Raw genomic sequence first — 22,721 nt, 5'->3', positions numbered from 1 at the left:
AAGAAAAGGAAGAAAGAAAGAGAAAGAAATAAAAGCATACCTGTAAGACCTCTTACACAACTGTGCTGTTGTTTTTCCCAGGCAATACGGGTCGGATGGAGGGCCGGACTCTGCTCCTTGCTCTGCAGGAGTGCAGGAGCTGTACTGCACACAAGTGCACAGTAGGGGAGGGATGGGGCTCAAGCCAGAGACTGGGATCTGACCACTGCCAGAGGCAGAGCATGAGCCAGGAAGAACAGGGCATCAGAGCCACCACGGCACGCCATCCGTGGCTTCATTTGGATGCAGAAATGAGTAATGCCACTCTTCCTGGACTAACTCAGCAGCCATCCGGGCATGGAAGCAAGCTCAGGTTGTGCACAGGGCTGAACTGGCCCCAGCCTGCAAAACCTGGATCCGCTCTTTTCCTCACCCTTAGGGGAGGTCAAAGGCCTAGTGTGCTTTTTCTATGGCTCAGTCCTTGCTACGAATGTCTTTAACATAACTGATGCTTTTGAACAAACTTCCGAAGCAGGCTATCATGGGAAAGAACAGTGCTTCAAACAGATTACTTTTTCTTAAGTGAAACATATTTTATTTAACACCCCATTTGTCTTACAGTACTTCTACATACAACACGTTGTATAAAAAGCCAACCTGCCAACACAGATGTGTTGCCCTCTTGGTAAAGTGACAAAGCTGTAGCAAAGAAAAAAGCAAAATAGCCTATTCTTCCTGGAGACAAATTGCAGTACTTCATGTTAAGTCCAGACAGCAACTGCAGTCACAATCAAGAACCCTGGATAGTACAACCGGATGAGAAATTTCTATGAGATACAACATACAGCTACCTCTTACTTGCTATATATTAGCAAATTCTTCTTGAAAATATACTATTACATAGTCATTAGAATGAGGAACAAGTGGTTTGTCCTGGGAATGGACTGACACAGGGGGCATCTTCTGAATCGCACAGCAGCGACCATTTCTAAGTCTCAGAAAACGCCCCAGTTTTATCCCAAGCAGTTCACCCTGCGGTGGAAAAGGCCCCAGGGCCGTTCCTTGTGCTGTGTTCAGGCCCTGGGGCGACCGCTGCTGAGCGAAGCACACGGGGCAGAGCAGCTGCTCCTCATGGTGGCCGGAGCTCAGCCAGTGCCACGTGATGGGGGACACCAGGCTCAGAGGCTGCCCTGTGGGCGCAGGGCTGCGTGTGACAAAGGCATCCGATGTGCGCATCAGCGACGACGACGGCCCAAAAGGGCTGTGCAGTTTGACCAACAGCTGCTGGAACCTTGTGGCACAAATCACCGTGCCGCAGCTGCCCAGTCACACCGGTGACACCGCAGCAGACTGCAAGGTAAAAGCTGTCTGAGCAGCACTAGTGCTAGCGACCGAACACTGTGTGTGCTTTATGCTGACGGGTGCACATTCACTCAGTTCCTAAGACAGGACCACGAGATAATGGGAGCCGTTACAGAAAAAAGGACAGCTGTGAAATGACACATCTGTGCTTATTTAAGCACGCCGCTTGCTACTGATGGATAAGCTGCCCAGAGTCCAAAACCACATCTAAAAGCCTCCACGTGAGGACGTGAATGGAAGTCCCCCTGCAGGGAAGGGCTGTGAGCACGGCGGGCTGCTTCCCCACTGAGCTCTTGCAGCACAAGTGTGCCCACCCAGCGACTCCCACTGCAGTGCGATGCCATCACGGGCTCACCTTTCCAACACCAAATATATTTTAGATATATACATATTCTTAAATCACAAGCTGGTCAGCTCTCTGTAACACAGCTCTGACAGCTGGCAAGGATTACTGTGCCTCTGGTAACGGCTCTATAGTTTCTTGGATTGACTGCAATAGAAACTGGTATTTCAAGAAGTTGCTCAGTTTTGCATAACCAAACCACGTAATAACAGAGGGCCATTGGATTTTGCAGGTTCCTTCAGTACAGTCTTTCGTACTTAATTTCATCCTGCGTGTACTTCTTAAAAACATCTTGGCCCTCCACCAAAAAACGTAACTGAGTTTTAAGACTTTCACATCCCTGTGCTACGTAGCTCAGTGAACAGCCTGTACCTTTGAATGCCTCTTGAAATTTGCAGTACCCACCACGGCCCTACAGAAGCATTTTGCTTGGGTAGATGTATCTCTTTTCATGGGGCTCTGTTCATTTCAGCACAGCTGCTTACGTAAGAATTACACAGAATCACAGAATTGTAGGGGTTGGAAGGGAGCTCTAGAGATCATCGAGACCAACCCCCTGCCAAAGCAGGGTCCCTAAGGCAGGTCGCACAGGTAGGCGTGCAGGCACACTGAGCAAACCTCATCTGAGCACATCCTAGACCAGAACATCAGTTACCATCTGCTCCGTGCTCCTAAAACAGCATCAGGAAAACATCGACACAGCGTTGCCCTGGTTTGCCTCAGAAACATACATACAAATAAGTCAGTTTGTGTATTTTACGCACCAATACACAGACCAGCAGTATGCTGTATCAGGTGGGGCTGCTCTCCATGAAGGTTTCTGAAAAAATCTTCATCATTTTTCACAAATATTTTTTTGGAGTTACTGCTTGCTCAATAAAACTGATACCTGAGAGTATAGGGGAGAGGAAGTCGTTCATACATTCATTATTCCAGATCAAAACTGCATTCTTTAGAAGCAGCACAAGAACTTTAACACCAATTTGCAATGGTGGCATTTCAACGAATGCTTGTAACATGAAAGTCAGTTGTTCCTCATTCCTTTTAGTAGTGCAAGAAAAGCAACCAATAGTGAATGATGCCATCCCCATTCTGCTTCTTTACAAAACATGCACAGTATAAAAATAATGCTGCTCTGCAGAGAGAGCTTGTCATACAGACTTTAAAAACAGCTCTTTTGAACCAGTTTATTTAATGTCGTTAAAATACAGACTCTTCCCATCTTTGTGTAAACCCTTTGTAGCACAAGCTACCTCAGGTTCAATGTCAAATTCCACCAGGAAAGCACCGGCAGAGCTTTCTTCCCCAGCATCTTCACTACATCATTTTTATGCATATAAAAAATTTCACTTGAGGTTCACAGTTTGTTGTTGCCACGAATCCTGGCAGACAGAAAATATTACAGCAGCAATAAACCAGAGAGCTGTAGAAAAGAATTCATTATCACTTGGTTGGGGTGTGGACCCAGCATAGGCAAAGGAGCAACTGCAGTCTGTCCCTAACAGTGCCAAGGTCAGCATTCAGCTTATCTGGTAAGCAGCTAAGGATGGTCTGTCCTTGGACTTTCCAAGGGCTAAATATTTCTTCACCATGCTCCTAAGATGCCAACAGTGGCTCTTACAAGATTAGTGACAACCACCATGGGATCAGCCACTGCTCTCCCTTTGTTTCAGCAATCTATTCCAGCCTTTGCATCTGCCTGCAACCTTGTAGCCATTAGCCTTGTAGCCAACCAAGCAGCTTGTACCATTTTTGCCTAAACTGAAAGAAGATTGATACGAAAATAGGAAGGAGATCTCAAATATAGGCTGAGCTACAAAAGCATGAAATTAGTTTTAAGGGCCACACTGCAAAAACTGAGACACAGGCCAAGAGAAGGCAGTTTGCAAAGTGACAATGAGGGGCTGAAATCTGTCACAGTGCAGGACACCAAAGCAGGGAACTGTGAGCAGGGCTGCTTTCTTCCCTAACCTGAGGCTCTTGCACCCACTATAGCTACCAGCTGAAACCTCTGTTCTTAGTCTTCACCATGTTCCTGCCCACATGCAAGTTTGGAAATAGCTAACCTGGAAGTGAACCTCTGAGCTGCTGACAATTCATTTTAAGTGGAAAATGTCCAGATAGAAGTCATGACGTTTATCACAGGAATAGAAATGAAAGTGGGGAGCACACACCATAACAGCTGTCAGTTTGTCACAGGTCACATCTAGTATTTCCTACCAATGTTGCATATTTTAATAGTATGGTAGGCAGTTTATTCTTCAGCTCCTGCTTGGATTGAAACTTACAAACAATGCAAGAAAGTGATTGTGCTTCAAACTATTTTTATTTACATGAAAGCATACGAGTAATCTGACATTTAAAGCTAAATCTTCAAACCCCATTCCCTGTGTAAACAACGTACTCAATTTCCGTAGTAACCACCTTCATCTGCCAGTGCTCTGTGTACTTCATTCAGAGTCAAAGTAAATTACACTCTAGTTCTTGCTTGAAGTTGTAAATTTTTAGCGCTCTCTATTCTAGCTTTTATCTCATGAGGTTTCTCAAAAAATCTCACAAAGGCTGGCTCGTTCAGTAAGGATGCCAGAATCTGCTCAAAGGCAAAAGACCATTCGTGGCCCTTTCGCAGACTCTGCGCTCCACTGCCTCCGGTCTGCTCAGAGCTGCCCTCCTCCCGTCCCTTCTGGGGGCTTTCAGCAGTCACCTCTGTTGTGGCAGCCAGACTTCTGACTGGTGATGTGGGACTCTGAAGCCTTCTCCCAACTTCTTCCATCTTCAGCAGGAGACTGGTAACCACTGCTATGGCGCGGTACAACAGTTCCTCCTCAGGATCTCCGTGGAATAGATTGTACAGAGTTTTTGAGAACTGGATGAACTGAGACTGAACAGATACACAGATGAGACTATTCAGAGAACAGCAACACAACTCTCCTGTTTCACTACGCACTGCAATCTCAACCCAGTGCTTGCAGCTGCTGGGCACCTGCTGCAAAAACTGCTCTACTGGCAGCATAGTCACAGGCCCTGGTAAACGTGTGTGTCTGTAAGCCCCCCTCATGCAGTCTACAGTAAGCTTTCAGTTAAAGTACTTTAAAAAACAAACAGTGTCATCATTAATGTGTAGTCTGGAATTTAAGGGATCCTAAGAAACCTTTAGAAAAATAGTAACAGAACTTCAAAAGAAACACAGAAGTGAAAAATCAGGCCCGTCATACTGCGACACAGATGGTTTTACCTGATTCATTCTTGGCAAATCCTTAATGCTTTCTTCTTTTTTAAGAAGTTCATCTTGCCATTGCTTCAGATAGGCCTGAATATCAACCTTGCCCTTCCCTATTTGACAAAAATAAATAAATAAAGTGAGCAAACAAGAACTGAGAGCTCCCCTAAGGTACAATGAGCAGAACAACTGCATCCGCCGTGTCATTCCTTCAGAGCTGTGGGTCAAGGTCAGAGTTTACTTTGCTCCCACCGCCACAGGACTACACTTACTTAACACTATAATGTCAGCACTACACTGGAGATTATGTGAATTAGTGTACTTTGTCAGCATGCACTTTCCAAGCCCTGCTCCCACAAAAGACCCCAGGATTCTCTACCTTTTTCTGGGCTGCTCTTCAAAGCATCACTTTCAAGATTATCCCCAGCAGATGAAACTAGAGTTTAGAAGAAAAAAAAAAAGAAGTTACTGCTTTGAGCAAGGAGGATCACTGCTTCACTTCCTTTTATCAAAAATTCTTTCCTTAGGGAGCAAGACTCCCAAAAGACTGTCTGCACGAAGAAACCATGTGGCAAAATCTGCATTCCTTCTGAAAAAAATAGAAGCTACCACAAGGCTGGAGACAGCAAAAAGCCACCATCAGCCATATCAAGTAGATAACCTCCAGAATGCTTTACGCTCGACGCGTTGAACAGTGCTGAGGACAGGACCAACGTGCTATGGATAAAACTTTTGGATAGTTTCTAAACATCAAATAGAGTCTTTCTTAAAAAGATGTACAACCAAACAGTTTTCCAACTGCGTAAATTTAAATCCCATATTTTATTATTTTTTTTTCAACTGACAGGATTTAAAATATAAACAAAGAATTTTGAAACCCAGTCTCAGAGTCACCATATACTTGATTATTAAATGTCTTGAAGCAGGAAATATCATCTCTTGAATGCAATGGAACTGCAATGGTCACCATTTCAACAACTGTCGTAACAGAAAGGCTTCCTACTATGCTGAAAAATGCTGACCAAAGATATTCCTCTATTTCAAATAAACACTTGCAGCCTTTGAATTCATTCATCAGGCATACCCCATTCAGGACAGAGCATCACTACTCTGTGTGCAGCTGCCAATGAAATGGCCCCTAAACGATGCTCATAATGAAGCCACATGCTGCTACAGAAGAAAGCTGCTCTGAAGAGAGATGGCTACCCACAAATTCTGCACTGCTTTGTACGACAACAGAGCTATTTACAGAACATCTATGCAGAAGATTCTTGCTATCAGTAACATGATTTGCTGGAACAGGTGAATTCAAACCTGATTTCAGAGGGTTTCAGAAGAAAACTCCCCATTTTTCACCACGAGATAATTAACAGAATCCTTCCAATATTCTGTAGGCGAAGTCACACACTTACCACTGAGTTGACTGAAGTGGATCAGTTCTTCTTTTGAAAGATCAACGCCTTTGGAAGGGCTTAGAGATTCCACTTCAGTAAAAGCTGCAATAAAGAATTGAATAAAGTGGTTTTGGAACTCCTAACCATTGCCAAAGGAGGGAGAAAAAGCAAAAGCTTTAGACTCATATATCATCCCTACGAACAAAACAGGAATGGTGTCTGAATGTATTAAGTACTTCCCAAAGTGTACACTACCCTGCAAAAAATATTACAGCTACAGGACTGTACTGCAGCCAGAGCTACTGACTGCAGGAGGAAAGAAAAGCTAAAGAAACAAAACCAACCAAACAAAAATGCCAGCAGCAGCCTCTTACTCACCTGGAGGGATGTGCAACTTAAAAAGAAGCTTGAGTTTGTCAGTGAAACTTCCATTATACATGGTATCTGTTTGAGACAAGAGGAAAACAGGCTATTCAGCTGGGCCAAGATTTAAAAGACCCTCTTACCTACGCAACCACAATCCACAGACACTGGAACAGGACATGTCCTATCCTACATGGAGTGCAACTAGAGATGAAGCTTAAAGAAATACCAGCTGCAACTACGCCTAGGGTTTGCCTACACTGAGGAAAGAACGTGACAACATTTGAGCACACTATCCCATGAAGTATTTCTGAATACCCAGTGAAACACAAAAGCATGCTCACTAATTAGATCGCAGCACACCTGTAACAAGCTAACACTGAGGTTATAGAAGAAAGGACAGAGCACAGGATGCCTGCGACTTACTGAAATAAAACCACAGCACCAAAGAAACGTAGCATCAAAGTCTTCCCAGCATTTGCCTTTCCTATTTTTACTCCTGAGCTTTGAAAACAAGATGAAAGGAACGGAGAAGCAACTTTGAAAACTTTCAGTTCCCCAGAGGTATAAAGCACAGGTTGTCCTGCATGATCTGTGTATGAGACGGCTTACAGAGTGAGGAAGCACTGATTACCAAAACCACAAGCTCATGCCATTTTTTTAAATAGTAAAGCTGGATTTAAATATAATTTCAAATAAGAGATTACTCTCCAGAGGATTAATGTTTCAGAGAAGTTACTAATTTGTAAAGCTCTCTGTTAGCTATTTCAGTACAACTCAAGATAATCTGACCCTAAAATAAGAAGCTCCTTCAGCTCGCTACATGTGCACAAAGGCAGTAACACCCAGGACTGCTTCCAAAATGGAGCTCCCTAGTGAATGTACTGTGCATATGTGCTGTTCTCCTACCAAGCACACAGGAAAATTGTTTGAAGTTGATAAGGCCATGGCAGTTCTCATCCATCAGTCTGAATGTCCACAATGCAATGGAGTCTCTGTTTGCACAGTGCGACCAGGGGCTCAGGAGATGGCAAAGAACCCTGAATTGCTGGCAATCAATTCGATACTGCTCCAGATACGGCAGGCTGGCATCGTGGTGTTCTAAAACAGGACTATTTACATTCCAATAGCAGGAAAGAAAGTGTTCCCTCTGCAAAGGGAAGGTTATAGATATTAGATTGTATGAAGAAACAACTGCTTATCTGGGTTAAAGAAGTGGGGAGTCAACTATGTATTTTGCTTTTAAACAGACATGTAAAAAATATGACGAATCTAGCCTTCACCTCCCTTAAAGCTATTCCACACTCATTTTGTCCACCATTAAGACAGATGTTTGAGAAGTGATGTACATGGCATATTACCTTGAATAATTCATAAAGCTCGTCAAGATCATTAGGACTGAATTTTACATCCTGAGACACAACACGAAGCTGAAATTAAGAAAAAAATTAATGAGTAGTCTCTTTTTGGAATAAGCCCACAAAATGTGAGAGACATGAACTTAAATTATAAAAACAGTTTGAGTATTCCAGGTTTTGGCATGTTAGAATCAGCAGTAAGAACAGAATTGCTTCTTAAAAGCAATTAGAGGGTGATCAGAAGGAGATGAATGGGAAAAATAATTTCTCCCTAAAAAGGGAACTGCATCATTTGCATACATGGAGCCTATGCTGTGAAACCCAAGAGATACAATTTGAATGTTAGACTATTTATAATGAACACAGCTTTCTTTATAGTGGACAAATGCACATTCAGCCCTTACCTGTGAAGCTGAATCCCCATTTTTAAATAGTGAAGAAAAAAAAAAACACAACAGGACATTCAAACATGACCAGTATCCATCTTCACAAGAGGTATGTTTTGTGAAATGAAATACAACAATTAACAGCTTAGCTCAATATACACTGAGCTACAAGCCACATCCACTACTGATAAAAGCACTGCTTGCTAAGTAGGCAACTATTATTACCAGTTACTGCAAATAAGGCAATGAAAAAAGCAGACAAACCAGGGAAGTACCCTGCAACCCCTACCTTCATTCAGGAGCCTGAAATAAAAGAACAGTGCTGGTAGCTGAAGAGCTGCCACACCAAGCATGCATTACCACACACCCACACACATCACAGACACAAGAAGCAATACATGGTGAATGCTGACAATAATGCAGTGCAATAATCTCTTTGGTGACATTTGGGATGGCTTCCACAAGAAAAAATGCAAGTAATTAATTGCCTTACTGTAGCACTACGTCTCAAAGAGAAACGCATGAGCAATTTAAGAACAGCAGAAAGAAATATAGGGCAGCCTGTTCCCATAGATGCAAAATGTCTAAGTTATGCCAGCTTTTAGAAGCTGTATGTGATTATGGCATTTGTAATGAGAGCAGAAGGTCATGCTGTGATTCAAAGACTGAAAACATCACAACCCAAACCTCAGCTAACAGACACCCTGCAGACAAGAGGGATTTCAGCCTATTAATGACTTATTTGGCTTTGGAAATTGTAGCTGTTCTTAAGATTTTCCAAAAAGGAAGAAAGGGTTTTGTTCTTCAAGTCGCTCACCACATTCTGCTTGGTTGTGGCTTCTAATGTCTGGATCACATAAAGCCTGTTTCTGCAGCGCATGCTCTCAACATCTTCATACCGAATATCTCCATATCTCTGTGAAGAAAAATACAGTTCTATGAAATCGACTGCTGTTAGATACATCTAAGGTATTTTTTGTCTTTTTCTGCAGCAAAATACAAGTGTGGATGCACAAGAAGACCACAGAAACTGAGCAAAGAATCACATCAAGACTCTCAATAAACAGTGCAATTTTAAAAAAGAAAGTGTTTAAAAGACTGGTGAAGGAAAAGAAACTGCAGTTCGCTGTATGGGAAGACAAAGTCTAATGCATATGTTGTCAGGCTTGAAGTTCACTTTAGTGAACTCTAGGTGGAGGAGAAACCTACCTACAAATGGATTAATCCCCGATCTAAAACTGAGGACAGAACGAGCAGGAGAAGCTAGATCCATATCCTCCCCAGTATTACAAAGTCTAGACACTGCAAGAATCAAAGCAGCACACTGAAAGGAAATGCTAGAAGATCCTAACTGATCCTCCTCACCCAGTGCATCCCAAAACATCCATTTCACAAGTACACTAAGCTAATTATGTACAGTTTCCTGCAGCAGCCATTGTGTCAGATGTTACCACCATCTGCAGCAGAAAGCAATCAGCCTCAAACGAGCAAACACCACTGCTGTTTCTCCTGTGCTTTGTCACTGAGCTGACATACTCCTATCAGACTGAATGATGACAATACATGACCTGTGATGAGTCCAGGGAAGTCCATTCAGGGCAGCCTAGTAAGCACACTCTAAGGCAGTTAAAGAAGCAAAAAATACAAAACCAAATCTATGTTATAACATTTATGGCTGTCAGCAAGCCTCAGCAAAATGCACACCATAATCCCTACCACTCTAAAGAGGTTTCCTACGCTAGTTTGAACAACATAGCCTGCACAACATAAACACTGTGTGGGGTGCAAAAACATACCCACAAGCACACATACTTCATTTGACTCTCGGATCAAGTCAGTAATGTCCACTTTTGGGTGATCACCCTTTGCATCACTGAGGTTGGAGCCCTGCTGCACAGCTGGAGGCAAAGGACTGTCTTTGTTGGTGACGCTGTCAAAAAACCTGCGTGAAGCAAACACATGAGAAATCAGCAGGAAGCAGATTATCACAACAAAATGGTAACGTCAGCATCTACCAAAAAAACATGAGCATAAATAGCAAATCAACACCAATGTGCAAAAGTAGCAAAGAATATCAGCACGAACAGCACAAATCTGATGTAGCGGTAGTACAGATAGCAAACACAGGAACCCACAACCCAGAGAAGGCTGTATAGCCTTGAAATTTTCAAGGCACAGCTAGACAGTAGCACAGCTGATGTGACCCAGTGCTAACAGTAATCCTTTCTGCAGGTGGAAGGTGCACCAGAGGCTTCCGGAGTCCCCTCCACTTAACTTCTCCTGGTTGTTCTCAGTGTGCTACATAACCAGGGCAGAGGAATGGAGCCTTGTGCTGAGCTGTGACCCAGGCAGTCTTAATTCCCTCGGATACATAAGCCAAGACATGCCTGATCTGTACTATCCATCACACCTACATAACCAGGCTAAACAGCTCCAACATGGAGGTTAGCCAATTCTTTGGCCAGCCCTGAGAAACAAATGTCTATCTATGTCACTCTATGGAGTGACAGCTTCCTTTTTCTGGAGGTGACACAAACCACTGCTATCATTTTATAAATACACCAGGATGCTGCAGGCTGGATTCACTGTGCAACGGAAGTGTTGCAGCCAAGTAAAATGCTGAAAGTCAAAGTTCAACAGAAGTTCACAACAATCACCAGCATACTGGGTGGCAAGTGGAAGTGGCAGTTTACTTGGTTGAAGTGAAACAAGACTTCACTCTGCTTTTAGATTTTATAATTTAATAAATCAAAAAACTGAGTGAATGTGCTCTTACTGCTGTTGCTTTTAAGTGCCTAAACTTTAAACAAGCACAGTTATGTTTTAAAATCAGCACCAGGCTGCATGGTGTCTTAAAATGAAAACACATTTTCCTCAGTAATTCCATAGTTCCTACCCCATCCAAACATACAACGTTTAAAAATCTGGCTAAAGGGAAATTCTTATTATCACTGCATAACAATTACAACTCATGACTCAGAGCAGAGTCTCAGCACAGTGTTTCTGTTTTAACACTCCCTGACACACATCAGAGGAGCAGCAACAGCACTATTTAGGCAGCTAGTCAAGCAAAAAACCGTGCAAGTAATGCATCAATTAAGAATGCACTTGATCTGAATTTTTCTTTGTAATATAGAACAGCTATATGGTCAGAACTGTCCTCAATATCATTATTTTTTTCCCCCTATTTTCAACCATTAGCAGCAAAGGAGCCAGCAGCCAAAACTACAAGAACTGAGCTGCAGTATATTTTTTTACCAAGTGAATGTCTGAACTGTTTGGAACAGTCTTAGTGTTCTCTAGACTAGCTGGTTATCACAAAAAGTCATCTTTTAGTTAAAAATAATAATAAAAACAGTTTTTACTTTAAAACACATGAAATCGCAGTGGTTCTAGCAGAACTTTAAAGGAGGATGGGCTTTTCAGAGTACTGAGGCATATTTCCCAACCATCCCTTCCAGAATTTCAACCCGAGACAGGCATTTAGTTACTCTGAAGCCTTCAGAATTCTTGGCCAGATGTGTCCCCACTGCCCCATGACACTTCTATTTGCACTTACAGCAGCTGCTACGCTGTCTTTAAGAACAAGGCATGCACTGATACCTGTTGAGAACAGTCACTGCTTCTGCATCATCCTTACAAGTCAGCAACTTATCCATGTTGTAGTCCAGCACTGCAAGTCCCAGCTGCAAGATTGCCTTTATTCCATCATAGAAGAAACAGTCCACCACATTGACTGCACTTTCAATAGGCAGCACACTGATAAAAAGGGTAAGGAACCAGGAGAGAGAGACCGAGGAGAAAAAAGTCATGCCCATCATGTGGTCTGTCAACTGAGGCAGATGAACTCTGATGAGCTCCTCAAACACTGCCTGATCTACCAAGGCACCTGCAGGGAGAGGATAACAAAACCACCACCCATATCTTAATAAAGAGAAGTGTATTTTTCTCACTAGCCAGAAATCAAGCTCCTATCCAAATGCAATTTGTTGTAAAAGCAAGCACAGACCTAGCTGCACAGCACCACTGTCTCCATTCCCTGTGATGGAAGCTATGCACTCTACACATGGACTTCTGCATTCCGTAAAGTGTGCTGGCACTCCTGCATGTGCATGGCTACTGCCACTGATTCCCCTGTCAGCCGATGTATCCTCTCTGCAATGAGAGAGAAACCTCACAAGCAATTTTCTTCTAGCATATATATCTGCAAGCTTTAGTACTAGGCTAAGTCTGCTTCTGGAACACTCAGTTTCTTTTATTTCAGCTGGCTAAGTTCCAATAGATGGCACGAATTGCAGCTATAATTGCAATAGAACTGTGTAATAGTCTAAGAAAATATTTCTGGAGTAGTTATCCGTAGGATAACGACAATATTTGAAAAATCACATCTGCTCTCTCTTAAGAAGGGCCTTGGGATGTTCTCTGTCTCTTCCCATTTTCTACTTTACAATACTGAACCAAGGACCACAGTTTCTCTGGACTAGTTAGGTTCCAGCTCACTCCTTACATTTGTTCTCAAGGACTGATCATCATATTGAGCTCTAGATAGATTACAAGGCAGACTGATGTTACCAATGATTCGACGATTGAAATAATCAGGTAGCATCCTTTCACACACAGCAACCAGCAGCCAGAACGCTTCCTCCTCCTTAGCATACAGCAGAAGTACTGATGTCAGTATGTTCATTGCCTGTAAACATTTAAACAAGAAAGGAAACGTGTATGAGGAAAGAGGGTGAAATCCCAACTGTATCATCATTTGTTAAAGTTATATTTCTGAAGGCCTTTTACACCACGTGTTTAGAGTTCTAGGATAACCTGCTGCCCTATTAGGTATAAGGATTCAACATTTATATTCAGAGCATAGTATTTAAACTACATAAAAATGTTATTAAGTTTTAAAAGTCTAGTAGAAATGCAGGCACAAGTGCAATGGAGATAGCAGTGTTTAACAACAAATTCAAGTACAACACAAAAGCTCACGTGACATGCTGGGATGAAGTAAGTAATGCACAGGAACAAAAATAAACCGTTAGGTATTTCTGTGACTGATTTCATGAGATGCACTCTACTGCCATGATGAACTCATGTTGAGGCTCTCCAAACTACAATACCTGACAGTATCCAATCTGAGGATTCCTGTATGCATAAGCTGTAAGAACTCTCCGGAGGGCAGAGATTCCTGTGTCGCTTTGAAAGGCAGGATGCTCAGGTAAGGAGCGACGCAGATCCCGTTCGATTTCATCAGTAGCTAAAGTGCATGTTCCCAAGGACCTCTCCACCAACTCAGTGTAATAACCAGGGCTGGAGGCCATGTCGTTGACAGCACCTGACAATAAGTATTACTGAACAGCATTAGAGGACAAAACTAAAGCATCTATGCCATTTTCTGCAATCTGTAAAAAAAACTCTGCTGACTTTTGAGATACCTCCATCTTCTTTGTGTAACATACCAGAGTAATTCTACTGAAATTAGCGGCATTCTTCTGAAATAAAAACAGAAAACAAGGCTTGGAGGAAAGTTACTTTCCATCACAAAGTTGACTTTGACTTACTTTTTTTCCTGTTTCATTAGGGGGAGAAAAGAAACAAACTTCCTTTCACCTCTGCTCTGTCACAGGTATGTTCTACAGCAGAAACTCACTAAAGTATACTCAGAGCTCTGGCAAGAGATTCCCTACGTGTATGAAAGTCCATAATTCCAGTACCTTTCACTCTCTAAACCAAGCAACAGTGTCTAACAAACAGCTACCAATACTGGAGCCAAATTCTGTTCTAGGAAAACATTTTTCTTTTGGTCTGGGAACATTATCCTCCCAGAAAGCTTCAATCCAAACAATTGAAAAACAGGCCCATAAACACACGTTGCTTCTTAGCAAGTAGAGGCACTGCAGAAACTGACTGTTCCCTTGAAGTTCACGAATAGAGCATACAGTCATTATCTTTTAGCTGAGTTTGTTGCAGAAGATGATGACGCAGGTTTAGTTTGAATCAATGCTGGATGTGTTTTAAAGGCTCTTCCTTCAGAAAGGTTTAGATAAATTGCCACAGGAAAAAGCTTTTTTTTTTTTTTCTCAGACCATGGTCAGCCAGTAACAAGAACATCCACATAATATAGTCCACAAAATGAATGCATTGTACTTGCCGTGCAGTACCTGAGAAGAGCAGCCAGAGCTCTCCTCTTAAGGCCTCTGGGATCCCTCTTACAACTAAATCTCGAGTCTTCTTTGTTCGAAACATGCTGACACCATGACCTCGTTCAAAAAAAAGGATATTCCAGGACTGTTCTTTCATTTTTTCTTTCAACTACAAAAATCAAAAAAAAAAGAAGACTATTATGTATACTGGAAGGTTTTGTTCATGTTTCAGAAAACAAGACTCTATTTTTCTCTCAGTTATATTCATGTAAACTGTAAATGGCAGCACCGGTATCAGTACTGCTATCTGAAACAAACACTGATGCAGATCAGAGCCTACTGGAGGGAACTCACTTCAGCAGGGGGGTTGTTGGACTAGATGGACAGGACAGTGCAGTTACACAGATAAATTCTACCATCATAGTTCTGATGCATTCCAAAAACACATAATGGGGAAGCAAAATTCATCATTTTATATAATTACTGTGGCAAAAAAAAAACTAGAGGCACTTGTTAAGGTTCTTTGTCAGCTATTTACACATAAATACACGTTTATATGATACACACACATAAAAATCTGATCGTAACTTGGGTCAATTTTAAGGTACTCTTATTTTTGCTTCCTGGTACATTTTCTTGGTAAACAGTAAATTAACAGAAGGAAAAAGATGAAATTGAGTATAAGCAGTAGAAAAGAAAACCAAGAAAAATAGGAGGAAGCTTCAGATTGCTTCTGTGTGGCTCCAGTTTTCTCTGCACTAGTCTGCAAGCTCTAACAAACAAGCATTTGGCCATGATGATGCAGTGCAATAAAGCAAGAGATTACTTGCATAGTCAAATCAGACTGTTACGGATATCTGCTTAATTATTCAGATAAATCAACATTCTGCAATTTCAATGTGCCTTCAAATTGTTCTTTGCTAACAGCAATGAAAATGCATTAACTCTGATACAGACAAGATAATATCCCACAGAAACTCAACAGCGAAGGCAGGCTGTTCTCCTTCCTTTCTGGCTCATCACACTTTATTGCATTACATCAGTTGACAGATTTGGAACAGGGTGGGTACAAATGGTGCAAAGCACACAGTGTTGACATGACATCAGTGCCACTGTTTTGCCACTGCTTCTAAATCTCTCCTCTGTTTTTATTTAACACAGGCTCCAAGTAGCAATGGGAAAGAACCAGTAAATCGGGAATTTGCAAAAGGAAGTCGAGTGGACTACGAAGGGGAACTGAGCACTGAAAACACACCCAGATTGGTTTCACATTTAATCAAATATTTATCAACCAGAGAGAACACTTGGCAAGCCAGCAATTACCATCAACACGCAAGACAACTGTGTATGCATCTGAACATCAACAGCACCAGCCATGTCAGTGAAACCTCCTGCAGAGGAAGAGCTGGCAAAAATTTCTTCTTTAAACATAACTGAAGTTACAACATTTTACTTGTGGAAAAAGTGGCAGCAGTGAAACAGGTCCTTTGTAAGGTACAACATTTCTAATAACCACTGAGTGTGCTCCAAAAGAGCAATTCAATTAATCTAATGTAAAACAACTGATCATCAGTGGTTGCAGCCCATGAGAGACTCCAGTGCTCAGACACTCTGTATTTTCTACCCTTGCAGCAGTGATATTTAATATTGTTAAAGCAATTAAAGGCAAGATGCAGAAAGGAAAAGTAAATTTTGCCACTTCTTTCCTCTGGACTATAAAAAGTAGAATTTTAAAATGTTTTACTTTTATTCCTACTAAAGGAGTGCTTATTTTCTGATATTCTAATTATATATAATTCTAAATTATTTTCTGATATTTCTATTATCATAAGTTCCACATCTGAATATTTGTCTAATTTTGCTGAAAGGCTAATTTTAAAATGAAACTCTTCTGTCCTCTTGTACACACCATGGAGAAGCAAAAATAGTACATCTTACTGAAAAAAAAAAAAAAAAATTAAAAAAAAATACATTGAGAGAGTAATTTTGATAGACGGATGCATAAAAGAATGAAGCAATTAAGAAATCAATCAAGTTTCCTGACAACATTCCCCTTGTTCCTGAAGAGTTTGTAGTGACTTTGTACCTTGACAATTCAGACAGATCTGAAACATGTTCACTATCTCAAAGAAACAGCCAGTTCTTCCCTGAGGGGCTGGAAGAGCAGGAGGAATTAGCTCTAGGAAGATGAGGCACATTGTTATTAAACAAGTTGAGCAGAAAATTGAATAGAGCCATGAAGAACCTCGTGGAAAATACTGGACATGGAGATGAAAGAAGACTGGCAAAGCTGCAGAGGAATCCAGCAGCCTTGCTGGAGTATGTTTTGAATGTGCTTAAGTCTTTTCCAGTTAGATTCCAAAAACTGTTGGCCACTTTATCCCTTACCATTTTAGGGTCTAGATTCTCGGCATCCTGAGGATGGTAGACAGTCATTAGGGCTTCTGTACTGACAGTTTTGGTGTTATCCCTCAGATCTATCTTTGATGGCATCTCATCAAAATCCTTTGGACTGTCAGAAGCAGAACTACCTGCAACCTTAACAAATAATTAAATAGATATTAGCAATGGTAGTGATAAACACCAAACAATCCTTCAAGAAGCAGCACTCATAGCAGAAACCATTTTGCTTCCAGACCATCCTTGTTTATCAGATTAGTTTACAGGTACCAGATTTACTAAAATGTAGACTGGCATACAATTCTTGGATGGACGAACAGACTTCCAAAATAAATGAATAGAAAGCAGTCCCCATTCTGAACAGGCAGGCTTCAAGAGGCTACTCTTGTAAAATTCATCTCTACAACCAAAAACTTAACGATGAAAGGACAACTATTAATCATGAAAAACAGTAATAGGCAGAGACCTGATCATCAACCAAGTCAAAAGAACACCATTAATTTCAATGGAGCCACATACAGAACTACACAGAAACGCTGAGAGCATTAAACAGCATTAAAACAGCATTAGAACCTGGATGCTTTTCAAAACCTGATGGAAACAATATAAGAGAACCCAAAAAATAATGCATTTAACAACAACATCATTGCTCACATGCTCTCTTACTCATGGGCATTGAAATATTTATTTTTCCACACCTTAAACCCAGAGCTACAGAACTTAGTGTGCTAGGCCAAAACAATGCAGATATTACCCAAAAGAGGGTGTTCAAATTGGGAATTCCCTTGAGAAGCAGACTTGAACTCTCAGCTCTCCCAGGGCTGTGCTGTACACTTGCCAACTGAGCATTTCTGCTGATATCAAACTGTCTTGTTTTTATTATTCATTTGTATCTTTTAACTCTTAAGAAGCACAATCTGAACACCGAGACACACTGATATTCAGTCTGATACACTGATTGATTTCTACCAAAAGGCATTCAGTTGTACACTTGTACACACAACTGTCATTCTTGATGCTGCTCCAGCTGATTCTAATTTTCTCAATAGAAAATCTTCTGAGAAGAGATACAGGAGCTCTAATAAGTAATGCTTTTTAGGGCTGCCTGGTCGTGTTTTCTTATTTCTCATGCATTAAACTAAGTACAGATTTCTTCACATCCAGAAGTAACCTTGTAATTATTCCATCCCCTTTCTGAGTCAAATAGTCAGCTGACCGAAAAAAAGGCACAGTGAAACATAACTTTCTGTCAGACTGATGGGCTTCAGTTTTAAAGTAAAGGGGCTGAAGGCAAGAAATGGGAACACAATTTAAAAAACAGAAAAAGAGACAACTTGTTATCCAGAGGTGCAGAAGACCCTCTCTGTCTAGATTCAGACTTAAATAGTGCATGGCATCAAGAACAGGTAACTATACATTAAATTCTTAGTGAGACTAGACAAACTTATTTCTAAGAGTAGCTAATGAGAAACTAGAGTTGGCTGAAGACTTACCTCTGTATTTATATGCTGTGGACTTGAAGTTGCATTGCATTTGATTCTGAGCTTTGTGACAAGCTGTTCAAAATCCCTAACTTCAGTGAAACGAAAAGCTCTTTTTCCTTTGGTACTAATGTTGACTCCTCTGTTGGCTGGGTCAGCCTTATCCACACCTATCACCTAGGGAGACAAGGCTGCATTAACGAGGCAAGCCATCCCAATACATTTTACCACCTTGTTTCCAAAAGAAAAAGCTATTAAAAATACACACGTACATGGAACAGCAGTAGGAAGCACCACACAAACAGAATAAGTAATGTAAGTAATGAACTGGCTATGTTACAGCTTAGAGGTCTGGAGCTGTTTTAATACACGGCAGTGTCATGCCACAGGCTTTCTACCAGGTACTGAACATCTCTGAAAAGGTTTTTCTCAGCAGAAAGCATGGAGCATACTTGGAAATCTTGCCGCCTCCGACCTGCTGGAGCTGTTACTTTTTTCCTGCCATCAAAAAGACAGACAAGTAATGAAACGAATCAAGTTCCATGAGAACAAATTCCAGCTGTCATAATATGTGATGGCTGGAGCTGATTTTAATTGCTATTGTGAAAGAGCTACGTGTTAGAGTACTTAATACACCTTAATAATGCACATAACTGTAAGATAATCATGAATGTGTAGAGCAGCTGTCACTGCTGATGTTTTTACATTGTTACAGAAAAGGAAAGGAAGACAGACTAAATGAAAGAACTCTGTGGTACTGCAGAACAAACAGTGAGGGCCTGACAAACAACAAGAACATAATTAGTCAGCTCCTTTAACAGTCTCTTTTTTTTTCCCCCCCACAACATATGGATGTTGACACTGTTAGCAAGACTGTTTACAGACTGGTTAATTGTAGCACATATCTGGTGCTGCTGAAAAATCTCCAAAAAAACCTTAAAAATTCTCTAACAGCAGAAATGTGGCAATGTCACAGACCACACGAAATCAGGGAGATGGAGAAGGCTTTTTTTTTTCTTAGATATGACTCCACAGTCTATCTGTAGAACATACAGAACGAGTAAAAGCTGTCCTTCATAATACAATCCTTGTTCAGTTTGTTCAGACTACCAGCTGGTGCTGGTATTTGTTCACTGAAGAACGTCAATGGATTTTCCTACAGATGTTTGAACAGACAGCACTTCTCAACTACTGCAAAAAGATGAATGGCACTACAGAGCTAAGGAAGAAACACAGCAGAACAACTATCTTCAAGATCCTCTAACTTTTCCAGTCATTTTTATCTCAAGAATCTTACATTAACTCAACCTCAAAAAGTAAGCTTTTTTTAATTTTTACTATTTTTTTTAATAGATGCACTATTTGAAAAATTGGATTCTGTACCCAGCTACAGAAATGAGAGTAAATGGAAATGGCAAAAATGACACAGGGGACAGTGTAGAAACATGGAAGTAGCTCTGTAAGCAGTATTACTATAAGCAGCATCAAAAGTAGAGGGAAATCATGACATCACATAAACTAAGGTTATTCTAAGGAAAAATAGATCAACTGACACTAAGCTACACAAGTGCAAATCTTCTGGTATAAGTGGCTCTGATTGTAGCTTGCATTACCTCTCTTAATGGAATGATTACACTGCACAGGCTGCCATCCTGGCTAGCAAAGCAGATGTAGTTTTCTGAAATGCACATTTTCCCATGGGCATTGTAATGAGTGAAAGGAACCCATAAGAAGCACTCGTGAACTTCCTTCAAAGTCTCTTCTTTGGGTAGCCTGAAGAATGCACTGAACTGCTGGCTGTGGGCTCGGCTCTCCAGGCCTCTGGATTAAAAAGCAAACAAAGCAGAAAATCAGGGAGGAGACAGAAGAGAAAAATGGAATATTTTTAAATATCCTGCAAAATACAAAAGTTGCAATGTCTTGTGGAAAGGCTTCTTGAAACAGTAAAATATCATGGACTCTCAATTCCACTATAGTGTCAATTGGAAGGTTCAGCATTTTGCTTGAAGAGGTAACAAAGTGCAGGAGCAGACCAGTACACACCCACTAAACAAAACACTGCAATGCTTCAGTAAATAGGAATAAATTCAGACACATTCTTGCACAGCAAAGCACTTTGCTGAATCAGGGTCTAAAGGGAGATGAAAAGAAATATACACTATTAGCCTAGTCTGCTGTGCTTTCCAACCCATCAAAATACCCCAATTATCTATGAAATTCAACCCAAACCTGGCTTTGTTGTTAGTGTTCTATACAAGGAAAGAACAATTTGACTTCTTGACTTTTTTTTTTTTTTTTTTTAATCTGTTGCATAGTTGGCTTTAACTAGGAACAAATTAAACGGAGCTACTGGAAGCCAGGCTAAGGCTGAAATGTACAGGAAGATGCTTTCTCATACTTTCCTCTTTGCACAGGTAATATTTTCCAACACAGACTTAGTTAATTAAAATTACCCAACTGTAGCCTTGGTTTCCTGGTTACTTTTCACAGTAAGTAGCCAATCAAAACCTCACAATTTAAGTTGGAATTTGGATTGCTCCTCAAGGAGAGGGCAACATTTGCATCAACTGAAACTAGAAATAAATCATAAATTTATTACAAGAAATAATCACACTTTCCTTGAGAAGGAAGGACTCCAACCATCTGTTTATTTATGCACACACCTATCTCCCTTCCTAAAACACAAACAAGGAAAACCTGCAGCTCACTGACTTTATCACCTGTCTCCAGTACAGAAAAGCCATGCAGTTACATACATATGTATTTTAAATCATTTATTCTTCTCCTTCTCACTGAGCTTCTTTGTAGACTCTGAAGCTCCATTCTTGATTTCCTATTCCCAAACACTGCTAAAACAGCTTTTAAAAATACAAACTACTATAAACTATAATTGAAGCCCAGTTCTGAAGGTTTGATCACTTCCTGCCTTCATACAGCCTTTGATACTGCAAAGTAATAAGAGGTCACAATGTCACGCAAGCCTTTGATTCCAAACTTTAACAAGATAGTTATTTAAGAGAACACCATCTTTGCCAACGTTTAGTGATCTCCCTCACACAAGAATTTTCCTCCCCTTTGTCTAAAAATGACTGAGTCCAGAACTGATGGATTATAAGCAGTTACCTCTTGGTGATCTGCAGGGGGTCATGCAGGACTAGGTCATTTTCAAATGTCTCCTTATCAAAAAGCCTCCTAACAGCATAGTTTGCCAGCTGCTCCATGAGAAGGAATGTTTCATTAATGTGCAAAAACATGGAAAAATAGTGATCTTCCCCATGGGAGCAGACATGAATGCTCTCTGTCAGAATAACATTGGAAGTCTTCTCAAGTTTTGATATTGCATCCCAGGAGATAATAAGCTTTACTGAAAATACAAATATAAGGAGATATGAGTAACTCCTCTTCAGCTGCTACCCTTGTATTAATCAAAAAAGCAGCAGCACTAGAAAGTATAATTAAACAATACTGTTAGATCACAACTCATTTGGAAATGGCTACAAATTCACACGGACAAAAAAAAAAAGACTCTCTCCACAATTCCTATCAAATAATTCCACTAGAATGATTTTTATAGAAAGAACATTAAAGACACACCATTTATCAAAATACAAGTCTGGACTGTCTTTTTTTTTTTTCTTTTTTTTTTTTTTTCTTTTTTTTGCTCTAATATGAAAATGCAAATTGTAAACTAACACTCACGTAAGCTACTCTACTTTAACAATTATCAATTAGACACCTGCTCACATGGCAAATCACTTCCTCATGACATAAGAAAAATGCTTCCACATATGAACCATATACAGTAAAACACGAAAGGACCAGCTTTAGCTTAGGCCTTACTTACTTTCTGCTCCCAGCAAAAATGAGTAAAAGCTCAGGAAGTTGGTACTAAGATAAAGCCATCCTTGACAAGGCACCCGGCCCTTCCAGTAGCTGCATGAGTAATAGGTAACCAACTTCTCCTGCTCTGGTAATCCAAAGCACCTCTCAAACTTCATAAGACCTTCACGAAACTTCTCGGGATCTTCTTCTTTTGTAAAAGAACCTTTTCCTTCCTCAGCAATCAAACCCTAAAACAAGAGAACAGTTATTTCACACACGTATCCATAAACGTGGATGTCTTATAAAAAACTGCACACATACAAAGGAGTATTCTCCTTATAGGATATTGTATTTTACAACTTGAAGAACAGTCTGAGGATCAAAACACAGGGTTACAGCTCACACATGCCACTTCAGATTCATACAGCTTTGGCATGACACACATCTTCAGGTTTCCTTATCTGAAAACAATCTAT

The 22,721-nt window shown here is 40.7% G+C and overlaps 1 protein-coding gene across 2 annotated transcripts in view; it reads right to left on the bottom strand.

Annotated features, from left to right (window-relative positions):
• Nucleotides 1–3,991: 3,991 nt before the first annotated feature.
• The window catches only part of TBC1D8B (TBC1 domain family member 8B), a 31,503-nt gene continuing 12,773 nt past the window's right edge, over nt 3,992–22,721 (bottom strand). For both annotated transcript variants that reach the window (XM_042876438.1, XM_042876439.1), the window contains exons 4-21: nt 22,268–22,493; nt 21,547–21,787; nt 20,037–20,244; nt 18,436–18,600; nt 16,931–17,080; nt 14,561–14,711; nt 13,520–13,734; nt 12,978–13,095; nt 12,009–12,294; nt 10,218–10,347; nt 9,223–9,321; nt 8,023–8,091; nt 7,571–7,811; nt 6,677–6,742; nt 6,317–6,400; nt 5,284–5,340; nt 4,920–5,017; nt 3,992–4,565 (exon numbers count right to left, since the gene is read on the bottom strand). In XM_042876438.1, coding sequence (XP_042732372.1) covers nt 4,155–4,565; nt 4,920–5,017; nt 5,284–5,340; nt 6,317–6,400; nt 6,677–6,742; nt 7,571–7,811; nt 8,023–8,091; nt 9,223–9,321; nt 10,218–10,347; nt 12,009–12,294; nt 12,978–13,095; nt 13,520–13,734; nt 14,561–14,711; nt 16,931–17,080; nt 18,436–18,600; nt 20,037–20,244; nt 21,547–21,787; nt 22,268–22,493 — 3,015 coding nt within the window. In that variant the 3' untranslated portion in view covers nt 3,992–4,154. The remainder of the gene's footprint in view (nt 4,566–4,919; nt 5,018–5,283; nt 5,341–6,316; nt 6,401–6,676; nt 6,743–7,570; nt 7,812–8,022; nt 8,092–9,222; nt 9,322–10,217; nt 10,348–12,008; nt 12,295–12,977; nt 13,096–13,519; nt 13,735–14,560; nt 14,712–16,930; nt 17,081–18,435; nt 18,601–20,036; nt 20,245–21,546; nt 21,788–22,267; nt 22,494–22,721) is intronic.

Source organism: Lagopus leucura, unplaced genomic scaffold (assembly GCF_019238085.1).
Source record: "Lagopus leucura isolate 7727_CA_CO unplaced genomic scaffold, USGS_WTPT01 Super-Scaffold_100016, whole genome shotgun sequence".
Classification (NCBI taxonomy): domain Eukaryota; kingdom Metazoa; phylum Chordata; class Aves; order Galliformes; family Phasianidae; genus Lagopus; species Lagopus leucura.
This window is presented reverse-complemented; position numbering and strand designations above follow the sequence as displayed.